The sequence below is a fragment of the Mus caroli genome, chromosome 3 (genome assembly GCF_900094665.2).
Source record: "Mus caroli chromosome 3, CAROLI_EIJ_v1.1, whole genome shotgun sequence".
NCBI classification, from domain to species: Eukaryota; Metazoa; Chordata; class Mammalia; order Rodentia; family Muridae; genus Mus; species Mus caroli.
The window spans coordinates 151,367,098-151,392,767 of NC_034572.1; the positions used below are offsets into that span (position 1 = coordinate 151,367,098).

The 25,670-nt window shown below is 38.7% G+C and overlaps 1 protein-coding gene across 11 annotated transcripts in view; it reads right to left on the reverse strand.

The window, feature by feature from the left end:
- Lrrc7 (leucine rich repeat containing 7) overlaps nucleotides 1-19,280 on the reverse strand; it is a 461,164-nt gene extending 441,884 nt beyond the window's left edge. For 10 of the 11 annotated variants that reach the window (XM_029475024.1, XM_029475018.1, XM_029475023.1 and 7 more), the window contains exon 1: nucleotides 18,119-18,816. In XM_029475024.1, the coding sequence (XP_029330884.1) occupies nucleotides 18,119-18,120 (2 nt within the window). In that variant the 5' untranslated portion in view covers nucleotides 18,121-18,816. Of the gene's footprint in view, nucleotides 1-18,118 lie in introns of all 11 variants that reach the window. The other variant, XM_021157471.2, reaches the window with a different exon arrangement.
- Between the last annotated feature and the right edge of the window lie 6,390 nt (nucleotides 19,281-25,670).

Here is a 25,670-nt window from a genome sequence, read left to right on the forward strand (position 1 = left end):
AGAGAGAGAGAGAGAGAGAGAGAGAGAGAGAGAGGAGAGAAAGAGAGAGAAGAGGAGAGGAGAGGAGAGGAGAGGAGAGGAGGACATGAGACAGTACCCAAGGAATAGCTTGCATCTGAGTTTGGTGCCTGGCTTCTGTATGCACATGCAAATATACACATAAGTATAAACACACATATATACACACACAGGAGAAGATTAATTGGTCAGATGGGCAAGGCGAATGAAGTCAGACTGATTGAATACAATCATCTTCAGTTTTTTGTTTATGGGTACACTAAGAGAGGGAAAGAACAATCTCTTAAATGTGTCAGTATTTTAATCTACATGGATTTAATTCTAAGTTTGAATTATCCTTTAACATGACTAACATGACTGGAAACAGGAAGGCCAAATGTCAGACAAACTCTTTGTCCCTCCACTGTATAAATGGTAAATGTAGTCCAAAGTAAGCTTCTTCTGTCATAGATTTATATGAAACTCCGTGTCCTTCTATTTCTAGAGTAATTTTGTAAGCAAAGCTTTTAGGAGTTGATATTAATCTATGGCATAAAGGAACCAAAGACATTATCTTGTAAGATGTTTAAGATGAACAATGGGAGAGTGTGCTAATTAAAACTCTTAGAAGGCTATGTTTCCTGGTAATAGTTCATGCAGTTCTTTCTGCACTCTCTGGTAGATGGCCGTGTCATTCTGATAAGGTCAGTGGCCCTCATTTAACTGGCTGCAAATGTTTTATCACATCTTGTACTTCCAAGAAATGTTTACTGTTCTGGTTCACAACTTATTCTTGACATCTACAGGCTGTTTGAAAGCTTTTCCTTTTGTGACTGTGGTACAAATGAATATCACATGTTATTTACGTAGGCAGAGTAATTTTCATTACAATTATTCAGTTTATAAACACACATGCATTACTGGAAAATATGCACATGGTATTTGTATGCTTTTTCTTGTCATTTCTAGTGTAGAATCCTGGGATTTATCAGTGTTAGGCAAGTGCTCTACTACTGGGCCATATCCCTAGTCCTGTTTTATAGATATATTCTTTGAAAATTTCACATATGTACTAAAGCATCTTGATCATATCTACCCCTTACTTAGCTTATTAAACTCCCCTAAGACCCTCATCTCATCTCTCCTCTAACTTTATGTCCTGCTATTATTTTTCTAAACAAACTGAGTTTAATTACTGTTGTTTACATGTGCTTGGGTGTGGGATCACCTAATGGGGCAAGAGGAACCTTCCATTACCCACACTTCTAAAGAAAAGTGACCCTCCTGCAACCATCAACTTCCAACAGTACCTCAGCTAGGTTAGGTCTTGAAGAGACTCTTTCACCTCCATGCAGGGATTTTATATTAGTTTGATTTTCCACAGGTCTTCTGTTGGTAACCACTGCTGCTGTGAGTTCATGTATGCAATGACCATGTCATGTCCAAAAGGACAGTATTTCACAGCTCTCCTCTTTCTTCTAGCTCTTACATTCTTTCCATCCCCTCTTCCTCCCTGTTCCCAAACTTTGCATGGAGGGAGGGTGTTGATACAGGTGTATCATTTATGATTGAGCACTCACAGTTACTTATTCTTAACATTTTGGGTAGTTAACTACTATCCTCTGCAACAAAATGCTTCCCTGATTAAGGTTTTTGGGCAGCAAAAATCCCACAGAGTTAGAAGGCAGTTTGACAAATTGATCATTAGAAAAACACCATCAGTCAGGTGTGTGACTTCCCTAGCAATGGGTTTTGGCAATGTTTACATTACCAAGCATGAATTCCTTCCTCTGGCCTATATTCAAATGGACAGAATGGTTGGCTGTACCGTAAAAGTCTTGCCCACCAGTAGGCACACTTGAGCACCTGATCGTTATTTTAGCCTAAATGGTTCATGGCTGGATTAGACTACTGAGGTATAGCCTGATCTATAAAAATAGCAAATATTTCAGATATTACCTGAAAAATAAAAATAATTAGAATATTCTGTAACATGGAATTTTCCTGGCATTCTAAACATTTATATAATTTTCTAGCTTTTCTTTAAATGTTCATTTTTAAGTCTATGCAGTTTGATTGATGGATTGGCACAAAGAAATTCAACAGTCAAAGTGATTATATAATGATATATTATATTATAGTGGTATTACATGATAATTTAGCATTATTCTTTTCCTGACATCATATTATTTCACAGAGCTGATGAGGATTATATCAGATTATATGAATAAAATGGAATATACGTAATACATATATTCCTGCACTGAATTGCTGTTCTTTTATCTTTTCTTATTCAATTTGTAAGTAAAATCAAAAAAGTAATTTTATAAATGTTTGAGACAAAACATTAACAAGGATCAGAAAGGTTAGTTAGGGGTTAGTGGAGCATCTCTGTAAAAATGTATGGGACATTGTGTCTGTTATCCTGCTAAACATACAATGTCCATGAGAAGAGGATGGGAGAGCTTTCTACTCTGTAACCACTCTGTTCATATAGAGAGGAAAATGAAAATTTGCCAAGTGTCCTCAGTAGCATATTAAATGACCTCAGTCCTCAGGCATTTCCATGCATACCAGTGTTTGGTCAGGTAAGAGGTAAAGCTGGACTTTGACAGAAACAAGACAAATATTAATCCCCAAGTGAATGCCAAATTAATAAGTTGTTTTGGTGAGGGAGGGGCAAGATAGTCACAAAGGCACAACCAAAGTATTATAGAGGTAATACTAATGCTAGGCTGTATTTTGGCTAAATTATTGGACCATTAAAGCATCAGCACCTGATTGTTATTGTTGTCTTTACTTCAAATGAATACATTGTGATGTGCTTTGTTTAAACTATTAACCTTCCTAAGGTCACTTAGTCAGAAAATAATAACAGAAAACCTTTGAAAGCAATCTGTGATCTAATACACATGTCACTGAACCACAGATACGAGAAAAATACAATTTTGATAGGTATTTTAAAGTTTCAAAGGCCAGAATAGCAGATAGCAAGACAGAAATATAGATAAAATAACTTGGAATGACACAATCTTTTGTCTTCTAGTGCACAAGGCTTCTACAGAACACCTACTTATATTTTTATCTCAAGGAATAAGAGATGTAGAATCTAAAGGAACTCACCTAACCTTACACCATTGCCCCAGGAACAACTTCTTTTGCTGAACATCTTACAGAAAATAATTTGATAAAATATTTAGCCAATCTCAACAGGGAAATGTAGAAAGTAGGAGATCCTAGGAGGTGGCAGGTATAAACCAAAGATATGCTATAGAGATGTCCTCATCCTCTGAACCAAGCTTCCATCTTACAAAACATTTCATATGAATTGAAACATTCTAGGAAGGAAAGGAGGGCCTCATGAGGCTAAGGAGGCTTAAAAAAATGACATAGGTCTGTGAAAGTAGAAACTTGCAAGGTTCTCAGAGACTCCTGAACAGAATGAATAAACAAATACAAAGGGGCAGCTTGATTAGACAAGCGGCCAAGAGAAGATTCCTGGCCCTGTCTAGCTGCCTGCCTGTAAGTTTGCAGAAGGATCATGGCTGAGCTTTTGTGAACCATCATCCATGGTGAGGTGGGCATGTTAGTGCGGCACTGTTTTGAATTATCCTTGTTCTTGTGTGTAACTCATATATTCATTCCCAACAAAGACTTATTGTTTTAACAAGTTGGACTTCGGTGCAATCATTTGATCTTTTACAGATTTCTTTCTCGGCTAGATAAGCCATATCATAGGTATGTCTTGAAGTTTTGTACGTTCTACGGTTTCCTTGTTTAGTAGAACACAGGAGAGTAAGCAGCAGCAAGAGGGGAACCCCAAACACCTGCATGTTCATAGTAGGTGTGATAAAGTGAACCTCTTTTAAAGCCTTTTGTAGGGAACATCAAATAAATCAACCAAACAATGAGAACCAGTATAATATAACCATCTGTACTTACAAGACAATTCAAGTCACTTTGCTCAGCCTGTTTTTATTTAATTTCCCTAACTGGGAGAGTTATTTTTGTTGAAATACAAAAATAAGAAATTATAAAACAATCATGCTTTAGCTTGGCAACTTTTGAACACAAAACAGCCATTTTAAACACAGCCTTCTTACCTATCTTTGGTGGTCTCTATAAAATTTCATTTGACAACAGGACTACAAATCATGAAAAGAAAAAAAAAAAAAACCCAAGGAACAGTGTTTCAGAGATTTTTTTTGTTATTCCTAAAATTTAGGATCCTACTGGTTTAAACAACCAAGGAAACAAACAATAACAACATGAGCTATGGAATCCAAAGCTGAAGGCATAATAATATACAGTAATCAAACAGAATTACAAGCAGTATGTATTGATAAGCACCTCAGATCTCATAAAGTGCACCCATTATTAAAATATGAAAGGCTCCCTAACTCCAGATTCTGGCTGGAAGGTAAAATTTTATTACATAACTAAGCTCCAGTGCATCAAAAGATATAAATTTCTTTGTCACCAAGCACTAAATGAGTGTAAATCTATATTTTTAAGCTGGATGTATTTTCCTAGTGTTCTACTACTTAGCCATAGTTTCCCTTAGCAAAGGGAAAACCTTGGGAAGTTTTGAACATGCATTTAAATTCAAAGAAAACCAAAAATTTGTTCATACCCATCTTAGTTAGGGTTTCTAGTGCTGCAACAAAACATCACAACCAAAAAGCACTTTGGGGAGGAAAGGGTTTATTCAGCTTATGCTTCTACTTCTTCATCACCAAAGGAAGTCAGGACAGAAACTCAAACAGGACAGAAACCTGTAGGCAGATGCTCATGTAGACAGAGGCAGGCCATGGGGGAATGCTGCTTACTGGTTTGCTCCCCCTAGCCTGCTCAACCTGCTATCTTATAGAACCCAGAACCATCAGCCCAGTATGCTGGGACCTTTCCCATTGATCACTAATTGAGAAAATGTCTTACAAGTGGATCTCATAAAGGCATTTCATCAACTGAGGCTTCTTTCATCCTCTCTGATGACTTTGTTTTATGGAAAGTTGACCAAAAATCAGCCAGTACAACAGACTCCTTGTCCAATTGACACAAATACATCACTACTGAGCCACAACCTTTCCTTATTTATCCCCAAGATCTCATATTAAAACATACATTACTTTAAATTCCTACAGTCTTTACAGATAAAAATGTAATAAAATTCCAGTCACTTCAAAATAGACAATTTCTTCCAAAACTGCTGGTATTACTTGCTGCAACTGGGCTGCAACTGCACCAGTATCTCCTCATATGCTCTCTTCCTAGTGCTAAGTTCCTCCTTTTTTGTATCACTTCTTCAGTGCTGAGCTTTCAACTCCCACTGAGGACTGCACCTTCACCAGTGGCCTCTCCTGGCCTCTCACAATGCCAAGCCTCAGCTGTTCTTCATGGCCATTTCATGCCTTCAAATCCAGTACCATCTGGGTGACTCTTGCACATTACCAAGTTTGGTTGCCAATAGAAGGCACAACTGTGGCTGCCCCTGGAACACAGCTTTCCTGTGCTTTCAGGAAACACTTCCCAAATTTCACCTCAGTGATGCTGGTCTCTTCTTAATCACCACTAATTTCTAGGCTCCACTTAAACAGCATTAATAGTCCCAGTAAAGCAAAGGATTCTTTGCAATGGTGCTGGTCCCCTGCTAATTATGCTGACTCTTCTGCTCCAGCTGGCCATACAAGTGTGTTTCAGTACAGTGGGGAACTAAGGTGTAGTACACCTAAAGGCACTATACTAAACATACAAACTTTCTTTTTGCCAAAATAATAATAAATAAATAATAAACAAACAAACAAACAAACAAACAAATAAAAAGAACCCCACCAAGAAACAGATACAGATTTGGTAAAAGGCCTGTCATCCTCATGTTATCACTGAGCCTTTATGTCTATGTAGATCTCAGTAAACTACTTGTTTGTCTTGCTGGGCTGCTTAGGTGACTTGCTTTGGCTAATGTAACAAGAATGGGCCTAAAAACTTTAAACATGAGCCAAATCTTTTCTCATTCCAGGAAATCAGTATACAAAAGACTAGAACTCAAGCATCCTTTCTAAACTATAAAGCAAAATAGAAACCGGTGGAAGAAATTAGTATTCAGAAGAAGAGGGTATGTATTCATGCTTTCTTCTCATGCCAAAAAATAATTAAAAAGAAACCAAGATAGCAAAATAAAATGAGTCATTCTGTTGCATACCCAATTTTCATTTATTTGAAAACACATTTTTTTTCCTTAAAAGGAGGCCCTATTTTTCCCCATAAAATGTTTAATGTATTTCTAGTAATTTTACATAGGTGCATTTACTTTGATTAATTATGCTGCTTCTATATGTTAGCCTGTTACTTGGTTTCCTTCTTAATAAGGTCAGTGTTCTAACTGCATTTGAATAAATTATCTCCTTTTACAAGATTCTACAGTTTGCAACATGTACCTTCACATATCTAATCTCTCAAGTTAGAGAATAATTTTTGACTCCAGTTTTATTTTTCATTAACTGTCTTCACTTAATTCAGGAGCAGACCTAAAACACGTATTTTTATCTTAACCCTTTCTACTGCTACAACAATAATCAGCTTGGTTTTTCATTAAAAAAATTATCGTAAAAATACACAGAATAAGAAAACATGATGATGCTGGACTGTGTTTGAAAACACACACAAAATTATAAACTGAGAATAAAAACATTTAAAACATGCATGATGTTCTTAAGTGAACTGTGTTCATGATTCATCATTACATTACAGGCATGTTTATATAATATCTCTAAAACCACAATGCCATATACTGAATGAACATCAGAAATCTATCTTCACTAGAATTCATCTTAGACTGAGAAAAAGGAGTCCTAGTAGTAATTTCTGATAACAACCCCTGAATCTCAGCCTAGTCTGTGTTGGTCAAGCTATATATTGAATGAATACTTGCTGAACGTATGTAACTTGGTGTACCTGTTTAGGGTCTAGATGAATGGAGACTTCATCACAACACTCTTTCTTACCATTGCCACACAAGAGCCCACAACTTACTGACCCATAAATGCCTCTCTCAGAAAAGATGCTTTTGTCACTCTGGCTGAAGCATGTTTCAAGACCACATCTAACTGGAACGAAAGGCTGGAAACTATGTTCCTATGCTTGTCTCAGAAAGAAAAGTGTTATTCAATCATAGTGTAAGTGTTACCAAGGCCTAGAGAATTGTAACTGGGCAATTCCATTCAGTCATTCATTCACACAGTGAGACATGTGTCTAATCTATATTGAGACATGAGCTAGTTTCCTAGAAGTACACAAAGTGAGAGAGTTCCTTTGCATGTGCTGGCTTGGGATGCATATCTAAACCAGCCACTATTATTTAAACAACAATGGTATGAATAGGATCCTATGACGATCACTTATAACCACACAACATAAAGGTGTGATGATTTTTAAAGAGAGGCAGGCAAACAATGCACTCACAGAATGGTGTACTTCATTAAACTGCTGTGTATTCAATATGGTATTCTTTCAACTAACTACTCTAAAAAGAATTTACCAATTGACAGTGATAATTATTCAGTTCAAAGGTAAAATTTTCATGGTCTCTCCTCCAGAAGGAAAGAGTGTGAAACTGTGAAGTGGTATTCTAAGGCTTTCTGTTGCCTTTGTTCTCAGTTGAAACACTAGCAGGCATTATGTTTATTATAATGTTAGCTCTTGGGTCTGCAACTCATAGCTCCCAATAAAATGATCTGTCTTCTATAATGTTAAACTGTTAAACAATAATATTAAAGCTAGTAAACAGAATTTAAGTAAGGAAGAATTAATCTATATTTCCAGAATCAAAATACAGATTTCTTTCTTTTCTTGAATTTCTATTTTTCACACCTGATCCCATAATGAAATCCTGTCAGAAAAGAGAGAATATTTAGAACACAGTCCAGCAAATAGTGGGAACTTGACACAGGCAAAGAAGAGATAGACCTATGAGCAATAGAGCTGTCTGGCCTCATGTAGAATAAAGAGGTCAATTTACTTAGCTAAGACTAACTGCAGAGATACTGGCCACTGTAGTTTAAATTTTCTCAACACCCATATTGAAAGTCATCTCTTGCTGGTGTTTAAGAGATGGAGCCAGGAAGAACCTTTAAGAGATGAGGAAAAGGTAGGAGTGTAGTTCAATGATGGAGTGTTTTCCTAGGATTTTCAATGTCCCAGTCTGACTATAACATGAGAATGGAGCCTACTCATGGATGGATGAATTGAAGAGTTATTTGAGTGTGGTTCTATTATAAAAATTAGGTTGCTTCTGTCTCTGAGCCTCAGCCTCACTCCATTTAATATACTACAAGGCATCTAGATTCTGTATTTTCCACAACAAGAAGAGTTTCACTAAATGCAGCTCATAGCTTGTGGGCCTCAAGACTCTATGTGTTGAATAAGCTTCCTTTATAAAATATCTCAGTTCAAAATTCAGTTATAGCAGCAGCAGAAAATGCATCAGGCACAACAAGCACATGGTTAGCAGTCTCCATCATAGCATGCCTTTTGGAACAAATGAAGTACATGCCATGCCAACTGCTACAGAAGATGATGGTCTTGGTATGAGACAAGAAATGTATACATTTATTTACATAAACATTTATGATAATAAGAATATACAGCCCTGGAGCCCTGTGTACATGCACTTGCTTGAACCTGCCCTTACCATGTGCTAGTTTTGTAAGTGAGTAGGGAATCTGTCTCAATATGAGATATACTCTTTTTTTCCTCTTTTATTTCTTGAAACCTAGTCTCATTGGGTAGCTCATTTGTCAACAATCTTGTCCTCTAGTTCTCAATCCAGAGATCTCAATCCAGAAATCTCAGAGTACTGGGATTTCAGGGTGTGAGGCACTACATTTGGCCATAAGTTAACTTATTAATATTTATCTACTTCATGATATTAATTTGTAAGTTAATCATCATGTCAGTTGGGGCAGTTTCTTCACATACAGAAGTAGAAAAAAAATATGTCCTTATCAGATAGTCCCTGATGTTCACATCCTACCTTGTTGTCAGCTGTGTATGAATTTAACTGAAAAGCTTTCTGACTGCAGGAAGCAAATTTAGGTATGTTAAATATGAGAAATCTAACAAGTAAGCCACCACAAGCATGTAGAACAGTACATCTTTATATACCATCTCACTAAATAAAACTAGACCAGAAAGATACAACAGTTGTTACTATGAGGGTGAGCGGAGGCCCATGCTGGTGGAGGTTGGCATCTTGTCTTCCTGTCAGCACAGACATAGGACATTCAGACTGTGTCATGTTGTATGGTGTGTGGGATTGCACTCTCAGATTGCAGAAATATGTTCCATTCTGTCACACCCACGAGCCTTAGACTGCACATTGAAGGCCAGAATGAGTAAGAGCTGTTCAGAAAGGGAGGGAGGAATGTCTGTGTTGATATGCAGCTCAGTAGGCAGTAGTTAGTCACTATGGTATTCCTACAATTTTTAACAAGATTTAATCTCTCTGTGTGTGTCTCTCTCTGTGTCTCTCTGTCTTTGTCTCTCTGTGTGTGTGTGTGTGTTTATGTGTGCGTGTACGTGCTACATTTCTATGTTCTTGTTTGTGTGCCTGTATGGATGCAAGTGGTGACATTGGACATTGGGTGCCTTCCTCAATTGCTTCCCTCTTTTTTTTTTTTTTTTTTTTTTTTTTTTTTTTTTTTTTTTTAGACAGGTCTTTCAATTAACCTGGATTTCACCAAAGTGGTTAGACTGGTTTAAGATCAAGCTCCATGGATTCTCTTTCTATCTTCCTTGCCAGCACTGGGATTACAAATCTATTACACCACACTTAGCATTTTTACATTTATTCTGGAGATCTGAATAGGACCTCACACTTGCAACAGCAAGCATTTTATCTACATTGCTGCCTTACAACCCCCTAATCTGCCTTAAATATCATTGTGAGATGGGATTTATAGGTTTAATTTCCTTAACACTTTTGTTTGCAAATGTTTCTGTGCTTCACTGACCATAAGGTAAGTACATATCTTAAGAGGCTTACATCTAAGTTTCAGGACTGCTAAAACTGTCAACATGTTTTGTTTGTACAATAACAGGGTCTTTCCCTTGGTTTCCCTATTACCAAAGCTATAGAATGTATAGTTATCACATAGAAAGCACATGGGTCATTTGCTTACAATTTGTCGTGTGACAGAACAAATAAGATATAACAGATACTAAACACATTGAGAAGGGGAAATTTGTTATTGCTAAGGTAATATAACCTGTAACTTTTGAGTTTCACCAGATGGAAGAAAAATTTGGGGTGTTGGAGTTGAGAAAACTAATAAGCAAATCACAGAAGGGTGGGTAAAACACAGAAAATGATGTGTTGTACAAACTCCAATTGTAATGCCTTTATCTTACCAAATTAGAATTATTTCATAATCAATATTTAAGGTAACATTTTATATGAAGCTGTAATATTTTAAATAATTTGGTTTTGTATAAGAAAACTTACCAACTGGCCTCTAACGAAATCAACAAATTTAGAAAAAAATTTATTTATGCAGACTGAATTGTACATCTCTCATCATCCAATATTCATGTTGCTGGAATTATTATAAAACAAATCAATAACCTAAGAGAAAATTTTAGTTTCCATTAAGATAGACTCTATCACATTTAGAATACTTCAATATAGTAAAAATTAATTCTATGTTTATTATTATTATTAATTCATAAATAAAGGCATCTTCTAATATGGAATACTTAATAAATGCTACATTTATGATATTAAAGTGTTTTATATAATTAAAATCAAAGGGAAAATATAAGGTAATTGTTGAAAAACCTTAAACCAAATATAATCTTAGTGAAAAATTTAGTCCAAAACCCAAATGAAAAATAAGTGTGTGGTGCTAAGGGCTCAGTTGACTGTATCTATTGGATTAAGTTCTTGCTCATGCCCTATGGTATAAATGCTACAACACTTCTGTACATGTAGTTTTGTGGGCAAAGGTTGGACACTATGAGCTGGTCTCAAGAAGTTGCTCCCACTTACAGCTCTTTGATCTAGAACAAAGAAGCACATTTCTCTGTGCTTCAACTTCCTTTCTTATATAGGGCAACCTCTGGAATTTTGTCCAGCTCTGATGTTTTAAGAAGCAATGAAAAAGTAGATTCTTTTGTCACACATGTTGAGAAACAGAGCATCATACCATGTGTGCATATACGCCCTGTACATATTGTTCCACACTCAGTATTATCCCAGGAGATCTCTGCTGTTTAACACTCACTCAACATTTATATAGGTATTTATAACTTAATCACCATAGCCTTTATAATTGTCTTACAAAATTAATTGCACTTGAAATGGAGAAGAAAAAAATTTTATGTCATGAAGTACACCATCTCTGCGTAACATTGAGTGGCACATCATATGTGGTGAAAGTGGTTCCAGGTACCTTTCCGTCCTCTGTGACTCTGAGAGGTGCCTATTATGGTGAATACAGACCACTGAGCATTTACTACTCAAGAAATCTAATTATCTACACATTTTAATTATTTTAGTCACACCATCTGTGTCACAGCATATCTTGGTATTCAGCTGGCATAGCTCAGCTTTCTGTCCATTATTCACCATCTTAATACACTGATGTCTTCATAGCACACAGTGTCTCAGCTTCACTCTGGTTTCGTTCTATTATCCCATAGCCTGGTTATGCAGTCTTCTAAAAGATATTTTGCCTCCTCACAAAGGTATTTTTCCTCTTTAAAATACGGTAATTTTCTCAACAAATTAATTCAAACTTTTCCGGATGTTGGCTCCCCGATTTTCTATGCTATTTCTGATTTCCTGTTGTTTATAATGCTACGTTCTTTTTTCTTCCTAGGAATATTTGATGGTGAACTGTTAATGCATGACAGTAGCAAAACAGTTTCTTTTTCAGGTCAGCTATTCTATCTCTCTCTCTCCTCATAGAAACACATTTTTTTGTTGTTGTTTTGTTCCTACTTTATCCCTTAAATTCCACAAAGTGTAATTCTGCCCTTATATGAACACAGGTGTACATGTGTGAAAGCATGTGTGTCTCTAGCCTAATATGTTTGTTATAGGCATGACCTTCAGCACACTATAACTCTCCCATAATTTAAGATAATTTTCAACTAACCTGAACTTGGTGTAAAACAAAGATAATCAGGGCAACTGGAGAAACAATATCTTTTGAAAGTCAGTCAGTATAAACAGTGACTCCATGGTTAAAGTGTTTATATATATTATGTTGATGCTAATATAAGCTTTGATGTCATCCCTGATCACTGCTATTAATGTATCATGTTTCATGTGTATTAAAATGACAACTGATGGGGAGATTTTATTAAAGCAATGAACAATCAATGAAACGGAGTGAACATGGGAAATCTCCGGAGATGCATTTACTTAATACATATTCCATGTGTCTTTGAGTGACAAATGATAAACTTTCTCTTTTGATTAATAATGTAAGTAGCCTATCTGACACTTCCAAAGAGGTTATTGATCAAATCTACCATCATGGTTTAAGAATAGGTGACAGATATTGACCCTGCATGCTTTGCTGAAATTTTCTTAATTCATTTTAGTGTAACATATTCTAACAGGAGATAAAACACTTCTTCCATGAGTTAATTATTCCTAGAATACAAACAAGAGTATCTCTTATACTCATGTTAAGATAGTCACAAAAGTAATATATGTTGTTGCCAAATATGTAGCTGGTTTTTGAAAATCTGGATCAGAATATACTTCTTTATAAATCAAGAAAATGTAAGTTTTGTTCAGGCAACCACACTGAGAGGTTATCAGTGTACCTAAACACATGTACATAAAGCGACACCAAATGATCTAAGTAGTTTTTGTATGTGTATAATATATGTATAAATGTAAAGAAATAAGTATAAAGTAAGAGGCTCTCGATCTGAAGAACAGAAGAGGAATTGGGGTGAGGAGAGGAAGTGGTGGAAATATATAAATACATGCATAACTTGAAAACATTTTGGATTTTTACTCCATGAGCTTCAGTTCACACCTTTGAACCTTTTCGAGCCTCAAACATTCAGTATTTGCAATAGTGGGAATGAAGCTTCCTACAGTACAATTTTGAAGTTCTGTTCTTTACTCATCCTGGGGGTTAGGGACTGGTGCCTAACAGTGTGAGTTCAGCTCACCACTGTTTTCTGTGAGGAAAAGCAGGCATTTAGTGTTCACTGACTCCTCAGTGCACACACCTAATTCCAGGACAGGAAGAGAGTGAACTGTTTAAGCTATCTTATTGTAATGTTTGCTATCCTACCACTACAAGTAAGTGTACATACACAGACACTCATTACCACAGAAAAACTGACTTATACCCAAAAGTTTAACAAATATTCATCTAACCTGACTTTCATCTAACCACTTTCCTTGCAGAACTCTGTCCGGTTGGAAATGGTTTCTAGCTCAGCAACAGTTTAGCCGACTAATCTTCATGTTATTGGTGATTGTAGAGTTGCTCTGGAGGCTCCTAAGGCCAGCTTCCTCTTACTCCACTTCTCTAGATATGGGTGTTCCTAATGATTCAAACCTTGCACAAAGAACAGAGTTAGGACTTTCCTGGGGAGTGCTGTGGTTTGAATATGAATGGCCCACATAGGTCATTTTGTAGGAAAGAGGAGTTACTTGACAGGGATTAGGAGGTGTGGTTTTGTTGGAGAAAGCCTTTCACTGGGGGTGGGCTTTGAGGTTTCAAATTCTCCCTCTCTTTTTTTTTGTCACTATTATCTTTTTTTATTAGATATTTTCTTTATTTACATTTCAAATGTTATCCTCTTTCCTGGTTTCCCCTCTGAAAACCCCTTTTCTCCCCTCAACCCTGCCCCCAAGCTCCTCCCTGCCTGGGTCACCAACCCACCCACTCATGCTTCCCTGCATTTCCCTACACTGGGGCATGGAGCCTTCTCAGGACCAAGAGCCTCTCCTTCCCTTGATGTCCATGGCCATCTTCTGTTACATATGCTGCTGGAGCCATGGGTCTCTCCATGTCTACTCTTAAGTTCTCAAGTAAGGCCAGATGATCCTTTCTCTTCCTGCTACTTGTAACTCTGGATGTAGAGTACCATCCATGTCTGCACACTGCCATGATTCTTGCTATTGACTAAAATGAACTTAACCTCTAAACAGTAAGACAGTCCCAACTAAATGTTTTAGTTTCTATAGTCATGGTATCTCTTCACAGCAATAAAACCCCTAAAATATAAGTTTGTTGATTTGTACATCCTTCCATACACTGTTGCTTTATGGTACATTTACTTTTAATTTTGAGTATTATGCAAATCCATAATTTGATGTTTCAAGGCATATGCAAATATTGGTAAATCATAGAAACTGATTCAAACACATGCCGATCTGACTATATGACATTATGGGAAAAGGCAAAACTAAGGAGTATAAATTTCAGCATTTCTAAAGTTGCAGTGGAGGGAAGATAAGCATGTATGATATAAAAGGCTGTTACGGCAATAAAACATTTTGTATAATATTAAAATGGTTGTCAGATGTTATGCATTTGACAAAGTCCATAATATGTAACACAGAGTGAATCCTGATATAAATTAAGTATGGCCTTTGCTTGGTGGTGTGAATGTAGGCCTAGTGAATCCCGATTCAAGGATTCTTAAAGACCATACTTTCTGCTTTGTTACTTCCCCAGAGACAGTAGCTTTACGCTGTTAAAATTGTTTTATGTTCAAATTCCATGTTCTGATATAGAAACAGTAAAATACCCAATGGGAGACTGATGTGGTCCTTAGAGATTGCCAGAGAAAGCATCAAGTTTCTCAGAAGATCCTAGAAACTCTCCACTTTATCATTCCATGGGGATATCATTCAGAGTCAGAAAAGAGTAACATGAACTGAATGTGTCCTCTGTGTCACAGATTAGAATTGTTCTGAAAGTCAAGATGCAAACCCATGAACAATCAGACCTCTCTTATTCCCAAAAAGGAGTACAAAGGATGCACTGAAAAGTAAGTTGCTGAAGAGAACAAAATAATGTTTTCATTGCTGGTATGTGTGGCTACTATAATTCTTGAGTTTAATGAGCACCACATATTTTCAAAGTTTAGAATTTTCTAAAACATGAAGTAATTTTTGTGGAGTAAACAAACAAAAAACAAAGAAACAAAAAACAACCCAGAAACAACTCATCAATAAATTTATGAGCAATTAGTCTTTCCCTGTGTATTCTTGGTTTAGGTGTAAAGTAAAGTTTTAGTCGTGTGGAATGTGTGACCAATTCTTACACCTGGGTTACAGGCATTGAACAAACAAAATTACAGCATCAGTGAGATATTAATGTCAATTAAAATCTAATATATACAACTTTTCAGCTATTGTAAAAATGTAGTGTTTTAAATTCAAATAGAGCCTTTTTTTTTTTTTTTTTTTTTTACAATTATGACCATGCACTATGTACTGGAAATACCCCAGATTAGCAATCTGATAGTAATACAGGATGCCTTTCATATGCAGTAAAGATTTGTAATAACAATATCTTCACAGTTTCTAAAAATTCAAAGCAAATAAAAAGTACACTAAACTGTTCATGTTTATGTTCTATATTATATGGAGATATTGGAAAAATTAAAAGCTTACAAAATATAATGGAATGTTATATTAATTGAGAAAATATTCATGCCTGCCTAAAGCCATGCTAAAATTCTGAATAAAACATGGCTCCTGTAATTGGACCAAGTTCATTTCTTATGAAGTTGTTCTAATTCTGAAGCTGCATATGTGCAGGAGCCTGGATGTGGGAGGCAAGGGTTGCCATGGTGAGCACACATCTTTTTGAGAAGTTAAATTAAAAAGAAATGTGCATAAAGATCTCTCAGCTCATGGTATATTCTGGAAATTGAGGGTGCCTTTTCTCCCATGACATCTTGGTGTGGTGGAAGGGCATTGTCAAGGTAGGACATATACAGCTCAAATTTTAAAGACATCAGCTTTTTAAGGTCTCTTGGAAGTAAGAGATTCCCCAAGTTAGGTAACTACCCTTAACGATTGGGTAGGAAATCACCTCCACTTACACTAAATTAATAGATTATCAGCATTCAGGACATTTTGTAAACCTGAGGAACTCAAATACAGATATTGCGAAGTACACCTCTAAATAACTTTAATCTCAGATAGTTAAGGAGAAATAAAATCACCCCTGAACCTTGCTTTCTCTCCCTTCCCTGTTGTGATGAGTATTTTCAAGGAAGCCAGGCAGACTGCTCTATTCATTCCCAGCAAGACCTCCAGGTGGTTCTCTAGAATCCAGCAACTGGGAGTGCTTGAACCAGAGACAGAAGCACGTGTTTCAGAAAGGCAGCAGCTTTTGGTGTTCTAGAGCACCCATGTGCACGTGCTTGTGCTCAGGGTCTGAAGAACTTTCACCTATGCCCTCAGAGGGAATGTATCATTTCAAACTAGGAACCAGCTGGGACCAGATATCGGAATGGAGGGTACTGGAGGGAACAGGGAACGTTGTAACAAAGAATGTAGGATGTTGCTAAACAAGAGGCATCTCAGGCTGAGTTCCCTTTCGCTTTCTTTCACCTCTGGTCAACTTTATTACAAATAAAAGGGAACTTCAGCAACTGGGATGCTGAGCTTCTCATAGGCTCAGCTTGAAACAAAGAAAAGCTACTTCCTAATACAGTTTCTCTTGCGTTGGAGGGATCACGTGTTCACTTTCACTGGTACGCACTCTGCTCGCCCACGCGATGAAACCTCTATTGTGCTTAGAAATTTTGCTCAGGTTAAAATATGCTCAAACACAAATTGCTTCTCATCCATCAGCAGAGCCCCATCTAGAGACTCGGGTGCACATGCTCTCCTGCTGACCCAATTACCACTGCAGGTAATTCCGATGTGCTTAAGTGTACAGGGAAAGTAATAGCAAAGAGCAGGTGGAGGCCCGCTGCCTCAATTCCCACCCACCCCCTCCTGCTTTCTGAGATTCCTTTTGATGGAGAACTTGGAAAGGAACGTGGGAGTCACAGATGGTTCCTTCCTGAGGCCGATTCCCAGGAGTTGTGAAAGTAACCCCTTCCCTGCCTGGTGAGGTGCCACTTGCTTTGTGCCTTGGTGAGGAGGGGCAACCAGCAAGAAGGGGGTGGGGGGCGGAGGCGGATCTTTTCTCTCCCCAACCCTGATGGCCAAGTAGTGTAATGAAGCAATTTTGCAGCCATCTCGGTTATGAAGTCACTGTTTTTAACGACAATCTGTGCAGCCCCCACCCCCATCCCGCCCCCATCTTGACTCTAAATTTGATGATATAGGAGATCTCTGGTAGCCCAGCTAATTGTCCGCAAGGAGGGTGTCACAGTTACCCCAATATTGGCGGTCTTTGCTCCTTTTTCAAATACAATCCCAGGCATGTCCTGAATCCCAAAAGACCCCGGAGGATGCCAAGGGACCCAGAGCTGTACCAGGAGCAGTGAGGTTCCCTAGCTTCTCTCACAGAACACAAAGGAGTTGCCTGGCTTAGAGAGCCAAGCATCTTCTCAGACTCCAAGGAAAGCACTCGCCCCATCCCTTCCCACTTCTTTCTGTCCTTTAGTCTTTCCTTCTTTTCCATCCCATTCTTCTCCCCAAACCCCACCCTTTTCTTTTCACCCTCAATGACACACACCCCAATAATTCCTTTATAGACACCAAGACAGTAATACACCTTCCAAGAGAAAGCACAAGTGTGTGCTGCCACAAGTGTGTGTGTGTGTGTGTGTGTGTGTGTGTGTGTGTGTGTAGATCACACTTGCTCCATCCCTCACACACCACGGGGAAAGCAGACTGGATACCCCAGGATAAAAAAAATGCAGAAAGCCATATCTCTCAGGACCCCGCGGTCCCAGCATCAGTTCCCCGCACTCGCTCCTCACCTTTCCTTTTCGCAATATGTAACCCTTTAGAGTCCCTTGACCATCCAAAGCGACGGGCTCCTAAGCACTTGTCCAGCTAGCGCTGGATTCCACAGACCGGCAACCGCCTCAACGCTGAGGCACCCGGGCCACCTGAGCCTCCCAGATCCCCACTCCTGGACCGTGGGCAGAGGTCCCCCAATGCCCTACTCACATCGCCGGAAGCAGAAACTACCCATGAGGGTCCAAGGAGCGAAGGCCTTGCAGCTGCTGAGGGTTACTCCTTAAAGTGCTCTGGGGTCCGCAGTGAAGCCAGTAGGGGAGTCCTCCGAAGCAAAGGCAGAGGGGACTCCAGGCAGATGCGGTGTCAGACCATGGTGCCACTGCCCTTCAGGTGCAGGAGAGGAGAGGCGCCCCTGGGGAGCCGGGAGCCCGCCCGGAGCACCACTGCGGCCAGTCCCCGGCCTCCGCCCGCCCAGAGCGCCGCGCTAGCGACCGTAGCAGCAGCAGTGGCGGCGGCGGCGGCGGCGGCGGCGGAGGCGCAGCTCCCTCCCCGCCCCCAGAAGGCTCCACAGACAATAAATCCTGGGTGGAGAAGAGAACGGCAGCGCGGGCGAATCGTGTACCCAACTCGGCTGCTGCCCCGGCTGGCCGCGACGCCTCTGAAGGGGCGAGGGACCCCTTGGCCCGGGGCGCAGCAAGCACTGGCTGGGCTCCTGCGCTCCCGCAGTTGCGGGTGGCAGCGGGGGTCTTGGGTGGGCGGCTGCAGGTCGCGCTTGCCCAGAGGCTGGGTGGCCGTGGCTTGGAGCCCAGGGTTGGCCCGGAGCGGGGTCCTCCGTGGTGCCGCGTCTTGGCGCACAGGTGCCAGGATTGGCAGACGAGGCGCTGCTCCTGGCTCGCGCCTGTGACTCCCCACTCTCCCCGCCCCCTCTTTTTCCTCCCACCCCCTTTTCCGACGACACCAGCTGCAGCTGCTTCAAAGTGTGAAAAATGTCAAGGAGATTTTCCAGGGCTCAGAGAGGATGACCACCACCTTGCCAGACCTCAGCCATTCTTGGACTACCTTGCTTGCCCCTTGTGACCTCTACTTGGACTCCCTGCAATTTGGAGGAGCAAGATCTCAGTCCCGCGGAGAAATGAGATGTTCTAGCTTTCTCTGGTTCCGTTACCGCCGGCAGCTTTTAGACTGCCAGCTGAGCTCTCTAGGTCCCTCAGTTGCCTGGAGTACACAAAGCAGGTGTCATCAGGCTCGCACGGGGCAGCGCGGGCTCCCCCGGCGTTCTCCCACCAGCCCGGGGCGCTCCTGCTGGCAGCACGGTGTTCTGCAGCGCCGGGAATCCGCCAGCACCGCGGCTCCAGGCCTGTGCGCTGGGTGCTCCCGCACCAGTTCAGTGACGCTGCGCGTGGCTCCGCAGGCTGCCGCTCCTGCTATCTCAGCAAAGAGACCGCCAGGAGTGCCTCCTCGGGGTTTTCTCCCTGCCTGCGTTGCAGGCTGCAGGTTGCAGGCTGCCCAAGAAAAAGGTCTGCTTCTGAGTCTAGTGGCTATATAGTGAGTCAATGGCAGTTTTCAAGACCCCTTTCCATTTTGGTCTGAGATTGCTGTTCAGGGGATGTGCAAAAATGAGAAGTGTTTCCCAACTTCCTTTCATCTATTCACAATCCTGCTCCTTCTGCCCCGAACTCAGGAATATTCGCTCCTCCATACATATTCACCGGAAAGCACACACAGAAAAATACAGACATGTACAAAAAGCTTTAAAAAGCATAGTGATGAAACTAGTGCTATATTTAGACCCCTGCTCTCTAGACGAAACCGAATTCCTTCTATCCCGGGATTCTTCTGTGATTTAGAAGTGATAGGGCTAGGAGCCTCCCCCTTTTCTCTCCAATGACAGTGGACTGTGACATTCAGATGCTACTCAGAGTTGGGTGGGCTCCCAAAAGTGCTGGCATGTATCTTAGATCTGGAATATGAAAAGTCTTCAAGGTTAAATATCGCACCGTTCCTCCACCCCAGGCTGCCAGGAATTGTCTAGGAAGAGACTGGAGACTAAGACTTCATCTATAGATAGTCATGGAAGAGGATTACTTCTTTATCTGGTCAAGGTGAAAAGGTTGGTGGCCTCTTAGGGAGACTTCCCTTAATTTACATATAGAAGAGGAAAGGAGTGCATTTTGGAAAACCAGATTTTTAAGAAAAAAGCATTGTGAAACAGTGTAAAACTTCTGAAAATGGCAAAGAAATGACAAAAAATATTGAAAAGACACTTTTATTAAAGCTGACCTTTGTTGAACTCTATTTTTTTTTTCCCAGATTTGTTCTGTGAACATCTCGCTGTAAGTTACAATGTCTCAGCTGGAGGAGATGCTGTGAAAAAATTTAGATAGGAATTGAAAATCTATTAAAATAGCTTATCACGGCTTATGCACCATTAAAGACATCCTTTGCAAGTTTCCAGTTCTTTTCAGTACTGCTTAGAATGTTCTTTCTCACAGTCTTTCACGTCTTTCCTAAAGCTGTATGTTGGGCCCACCCTTATGAAAAAGACAGAAAAAGCTCATCTGAGCTTAGAACTGTATGCATTACAACTCAGAAGTTCTTACTCTAACTTGATGATCCACTCTCCTATCAAAACATTTCAAATTCTATCCAGCATCACAGCTGGCTACAAGTAACTTCTGGCCTTCATAAACGAAAAGATGTCCTCCCATTAGGTAGGCGAAATTGTTTTTCTTTCCAATGAGAGAAAACTTTTGAAACCCAAAACTAAAATTCAGTGCCACCATAATATCTTATTTTAAACCACATGCCTTCTTTCTCCTTTTTCTTTAGATTATAATCTCACTTTGTGCCATAAATATCCAGACAAAAGACATTTTGTGGTGGAATGTGAATACAACACTAGAAGTGACAGTGAAGAAGTTTTGGCTACAAGGCCCAGGACACCTCCCCCACCCCCAACTATTATTTATGAACCTTGAAGGAAATTTGACCACCTTCAGTATTTATACAATGAAGTGTACTGATGATGTCAGTGGTTTCACAGAATTGTAGAACTACTGAAATGCAAATGTTCTTTTGTCTTTAAACTCCAACTTTTCCTGTCTCCAACACTACTTCTAACTATATGTAGATGACACTCAGAAAACTTCATGCAGATGCTTGACATCTAAAAATTCACAATTTACAAAGTTAGACCAGAGAGTTTTAAGACTAGCTATTCAATATGCATCTACATATGGTTAGATATTAAACTATAAAATTTTATGAGGTGCTAATCAAGTTCTTTAACTCATACTATTAAAATCATTGAAATGATAATCTATTCCTAGGATGAGCAGGTCTAAACCTTACTTGAAAATAAAAGGCATGATGATATTAAATTGTTAGGTGCCAAAAACTTTGTGTATAATTCTTTCTTGATGTCTGCAATATTTACCAAGATATTCTCTTTGAGGAATTCTTGATTAAGGTAAAACTATACACACAGAGGGCAGTGTTTCAATTTTTTTATTAGATGTTTTCATCATTTACATTTCAAATGCTATCCCCTTTCCTAGTTTCGTCTTCGAAAATCCTCTATACCCCCGCCCCCTGCACCCCAACCCACATACTGGCACTTCCTGGCCCTGGCATTCCCCTATACTGGGGCATAGAATCTTCATAAGATCAAGGGCCTCTCCTCCCATTGATGGTCTACTAGGCCATCCTCTGCTACATATGCAGCTAGAGACATGAGCTCTGGGGGTTAGTACATATTGTTATTCCTCCTATAGGGCTACAGACTCCTTTAGCTCCTTGGGTATTTCTCTAGCTCCTTCATTGGGGACCCTGTGTTCCATCCAATAATTGACTGTAAGCATCCACTTCTGTATTTGCCAGGCACTGGCATACCCTCACAGGAGACAGCTATATCAAGGTCTTGTCAGCAAAATCTTGTTGGTAAATGCAATAGTGTCTGGGTTTGGTGGTTGTTTATGGGATGGATCCCTGAGTGGCGCAGCAGTCCCTGGATGGTCCTTCCTTCTGTCTTAGCTCCAAATTTTGTCTCTGTAACTCCTTCCACGGGTATTTTGTTCCCCATTCTAAGAAGGAACGAACTATCCTCACTTTGGTCTTCCTTCTTCTTGAGTTTCATGTGTTTTGCAAATTGTATCTTGGGTATTTTAAGTTTCTCGACTAATATCTACTTATCAGTGAGTGCTTATCATGTGTGTTCTTTTGTGTTTGGGTTATCTCATTCAGGATGATATCCTCCAGATCCATCCATTTACCTAAGAATTTCATGAATTCATTGTTTTTAATTGCTGAGTAGTACTCCATTGTGTAAATGACACTCCTTCTGTATCCTAACATTTTCTGTATCCATTCCTCTGTTGAGGGACATCTGGGTTCTTTCCAGCTTCTGGCTATTATAAATAAGGCTGCTATGAACATAGCAAAGCATGTGTCCTTATTACAAGTTGGAACATCTTTTGTGTATATGCCCAGGAGTAGAATTGCTGAACCTTCTGGTAGTACTATGTCCAATTTTCTGAGGAACCGCCAGAGTGGTTATACCAGCTTGCAATCCCACCAGCAATGAAGGAGTGTTCCTCTTTCTCCACATCCTTGCCAACATTTTCTGTCAATTTTAAGAATTGTTAATATCCTGAAACAATTGACTTTCTTAGATATTTGGTGACTGGGGTAAGAGAAAACTTTGTTGGCTTTGGATTCATGGAGATACAGGTCTTATAATATCATAGCTGGTAGGGTTTGGCAGGGCAGATCAACCTCAATGAGCACTATAAACAAAAATAGTTGCTTTGTCAGTGTTGAATGTTAAAAGTCAGGGAGAATTTTTGAGTAAGAAATGACCCTGGGTCCGTAAGACTCTTCAAGTATATTTGTTAGATGGATTTTATTGTGAGACTGCTCTCTTAAACTCAACATTCTCTGTCCATTAAAGGAAACATTTTTTAATTAAATTGTTTATTTTTTAATTTAGGTATCAACTTGAAAGCTAACAATAAAAATTATATAATGGGACAAAGACTACTGGAACTTAGAAGAAAATAAAATATAACCTACTAATAGAACAGATGTCACAAGTGGAGGTTGCAAAGCCAAGAGAAGACTAGCCATTAAGAAGACCCCTCCAAAAAGCCCAAAAAGCAAGCAAACAAACAAAAATCCAAGAAAAAATTCATAATGGAAGAAGCAAAGAACTGAAAGACAGATGTGTAAATCACAAGACAAAACAAGAAAGCTATGAAAAAAATAAATGTAACCCCCTTATAGCTTATGCCTTAATAACTGCAAGAAAAGATCATAAAATAACTGGAATTCTGGACAATGAACTAAAAATTCCCCCTTAAAAACATTTAGTGTCTTCAAAGAGGATTCAAATAAGTAGATAAATGAAGAGAAGTCAATTCAGGATCAAAATAAGTGAATCAAAAAGCAACATGAAAGAAATATCCAGTATTACCACCAGACTTCATCCAATGGAAACTGAGCAAGGAGGTTGGTATCTTGAAAAATGAACAATAACTGATGAACAGAAATGAATCAGATAAGGACACAATAGAAAGCATTACAGATAGACCAGGCAGAAGGAGGCGTATCAGGGACAGAAGAGAAGGGTGATTACAGATTGCATTCAGACAGCAATGAAGAAAACTATACATGAACATAAGACTTAAGAACACTGAAGCATTATCAAGAGATTAAATCCAAGAATCTATGTAACAGAAGAAGGTGCAGAGACAAAAATTACTGGGTTAAAAATTATTTCGTGAAATTATAACAGAAAAATTTCCAAGTATTAGAAATGATATGGACATGTAAGTGCATTTAGAATCCCAAAGAGAAATAACCCAAGAAGATACTCTCTGTGTCATAATATAAACATTGAGTATGCTAAGAACATAGAAGAAGTAGCAAGAGAAAAACACTAATTAACTTTCAAAGGAAAACCTATCAGAATAACACCAGACCTTTTATAGGAACCTTAAGAGCCATATAAGTTAGAATGTTATATTTCAAATCCTGATGATCAATAACTGCCAGCCCAAGTTATCACATTCCCAAGACAAAAAATTCTTTTAAGATGTGGAGAAGAGAAAAAGAAAAGAAAAACGATATTCAAATTAACCAAAGAAAAAGTACCAAACTTTTATACACACCACTAAATATCTAAATAGTAACTCAAATGTTAATATCTTTGACTCATCCATTAAAAAATATAAAGTAGCCTATTGGATCAAAACAGAAAGTCCAACACTTTATTCTATGCAAAAGGCTAACTTCACTTGCAAAGATAGATTCAAAGTCAAGAGGTGAAAACCTATGTACGTACTGCACACATGGAAGCAGAAAATGGGCTGGAATAGCTCTTCTCGTATTCTGAAAGATAGACTTCAAGTAAAAATGTAATTAGAGTATAAATAAGGTCATTACACATTAATAAAGAAAACACTAATCAAAAGTTAGATCAAGAATATACGTGCATGTGCATTAAATGTAGATGTGAATAATTTTATAAAAATATATAAATTCCACAAAACATAAAGGAAAGATAGGTCCAGACAAAAGTAGTGGCAGACCTTAATGCTTTACTTTCATTGATAAATATATCATCCTGAACAATAAACTACAGACTTAAATTGTATCATCTCAAGTTACTTACAAAGTTTATATAGTACTCAGAAGTCTATAAAACATTCTTCAAAATAGGATGCCTGGCCACAAAGCATGGGTTAGAAAATAAAAAATAATTTAAATTATTTGTTCTAACTTTTCAGATCACAGTGGAATAACACTAAAGATCACTATCAAAGTAAACTATACAAACTTTAACAACAAATAAACATAAAACAATAGATTTATCCTATTCTGCTTTCTATTCCTGTAATAAACATCATGAGCAAAAGCAGCTTAGGGGAAAAACATATGCTTCATCTTATAGCTAACAAACTATCATGAAGTAAAGTTAGGGCAGACATTCAAGGAAAGAGCCTGGAGGTTAGGATTGAAGCAGAGACAATGGAGGAATCCTGCTTAGTGACTTGCTCCCTCTTTGTTTCCTCAGTTTGCATTATTTTACAACCCAGGGCCTACCTATGGGAGACAATGACTGGACTCTTCAACATCAATCATTCGTTAAGAAAATGGCCTACAAAATGGCCTTCAATCCAATCTTATAAAGGTATCTCTTCCATTTAGGCTCTCCCAAAATGACTATAGTTTGTGTCAAGTTGACAAAATCTGGCCAGTACAGGTTAAATTATATGATATAATAGATTATAATCAGAAAAGAAATTGATGTTTCCTTAGAAACAAAGTGTGCTGGATAGTTTTATGTTAACTTGACACAAGTTACAGTTATCTGAAAGAAGGAAACTTTAATTGGAAAAAAAAATGCCGGCTGTAATTTTTTTTTTAGTTTTCTTAATTAGTGATTGATAAGGAAGAGTCTAACCCATTGTGTGTTGTGATAGTGTTGTAATCCTAGATTCTGTAATAAGGCTGAACAAGCCATGATGAGCAAACCAGTATGCAGCATCCTTCCATGGACTCTATATCATCTCCCACTTTCTGTTTTTTTTCCTTATTTGAGTTCCTGTACTGAATTTCTTCTGTGATGAAATGTGGAAGTATAAGCCCTTTCGTCTTCAACCTGATTTTAGTCATGATGTTTCATCATAACACTAGTCACCCTAACTAAGGCAAATTGTTATCAGAATTGTGGAGTATTGCTGTCACAGACCAGACCTTGTGT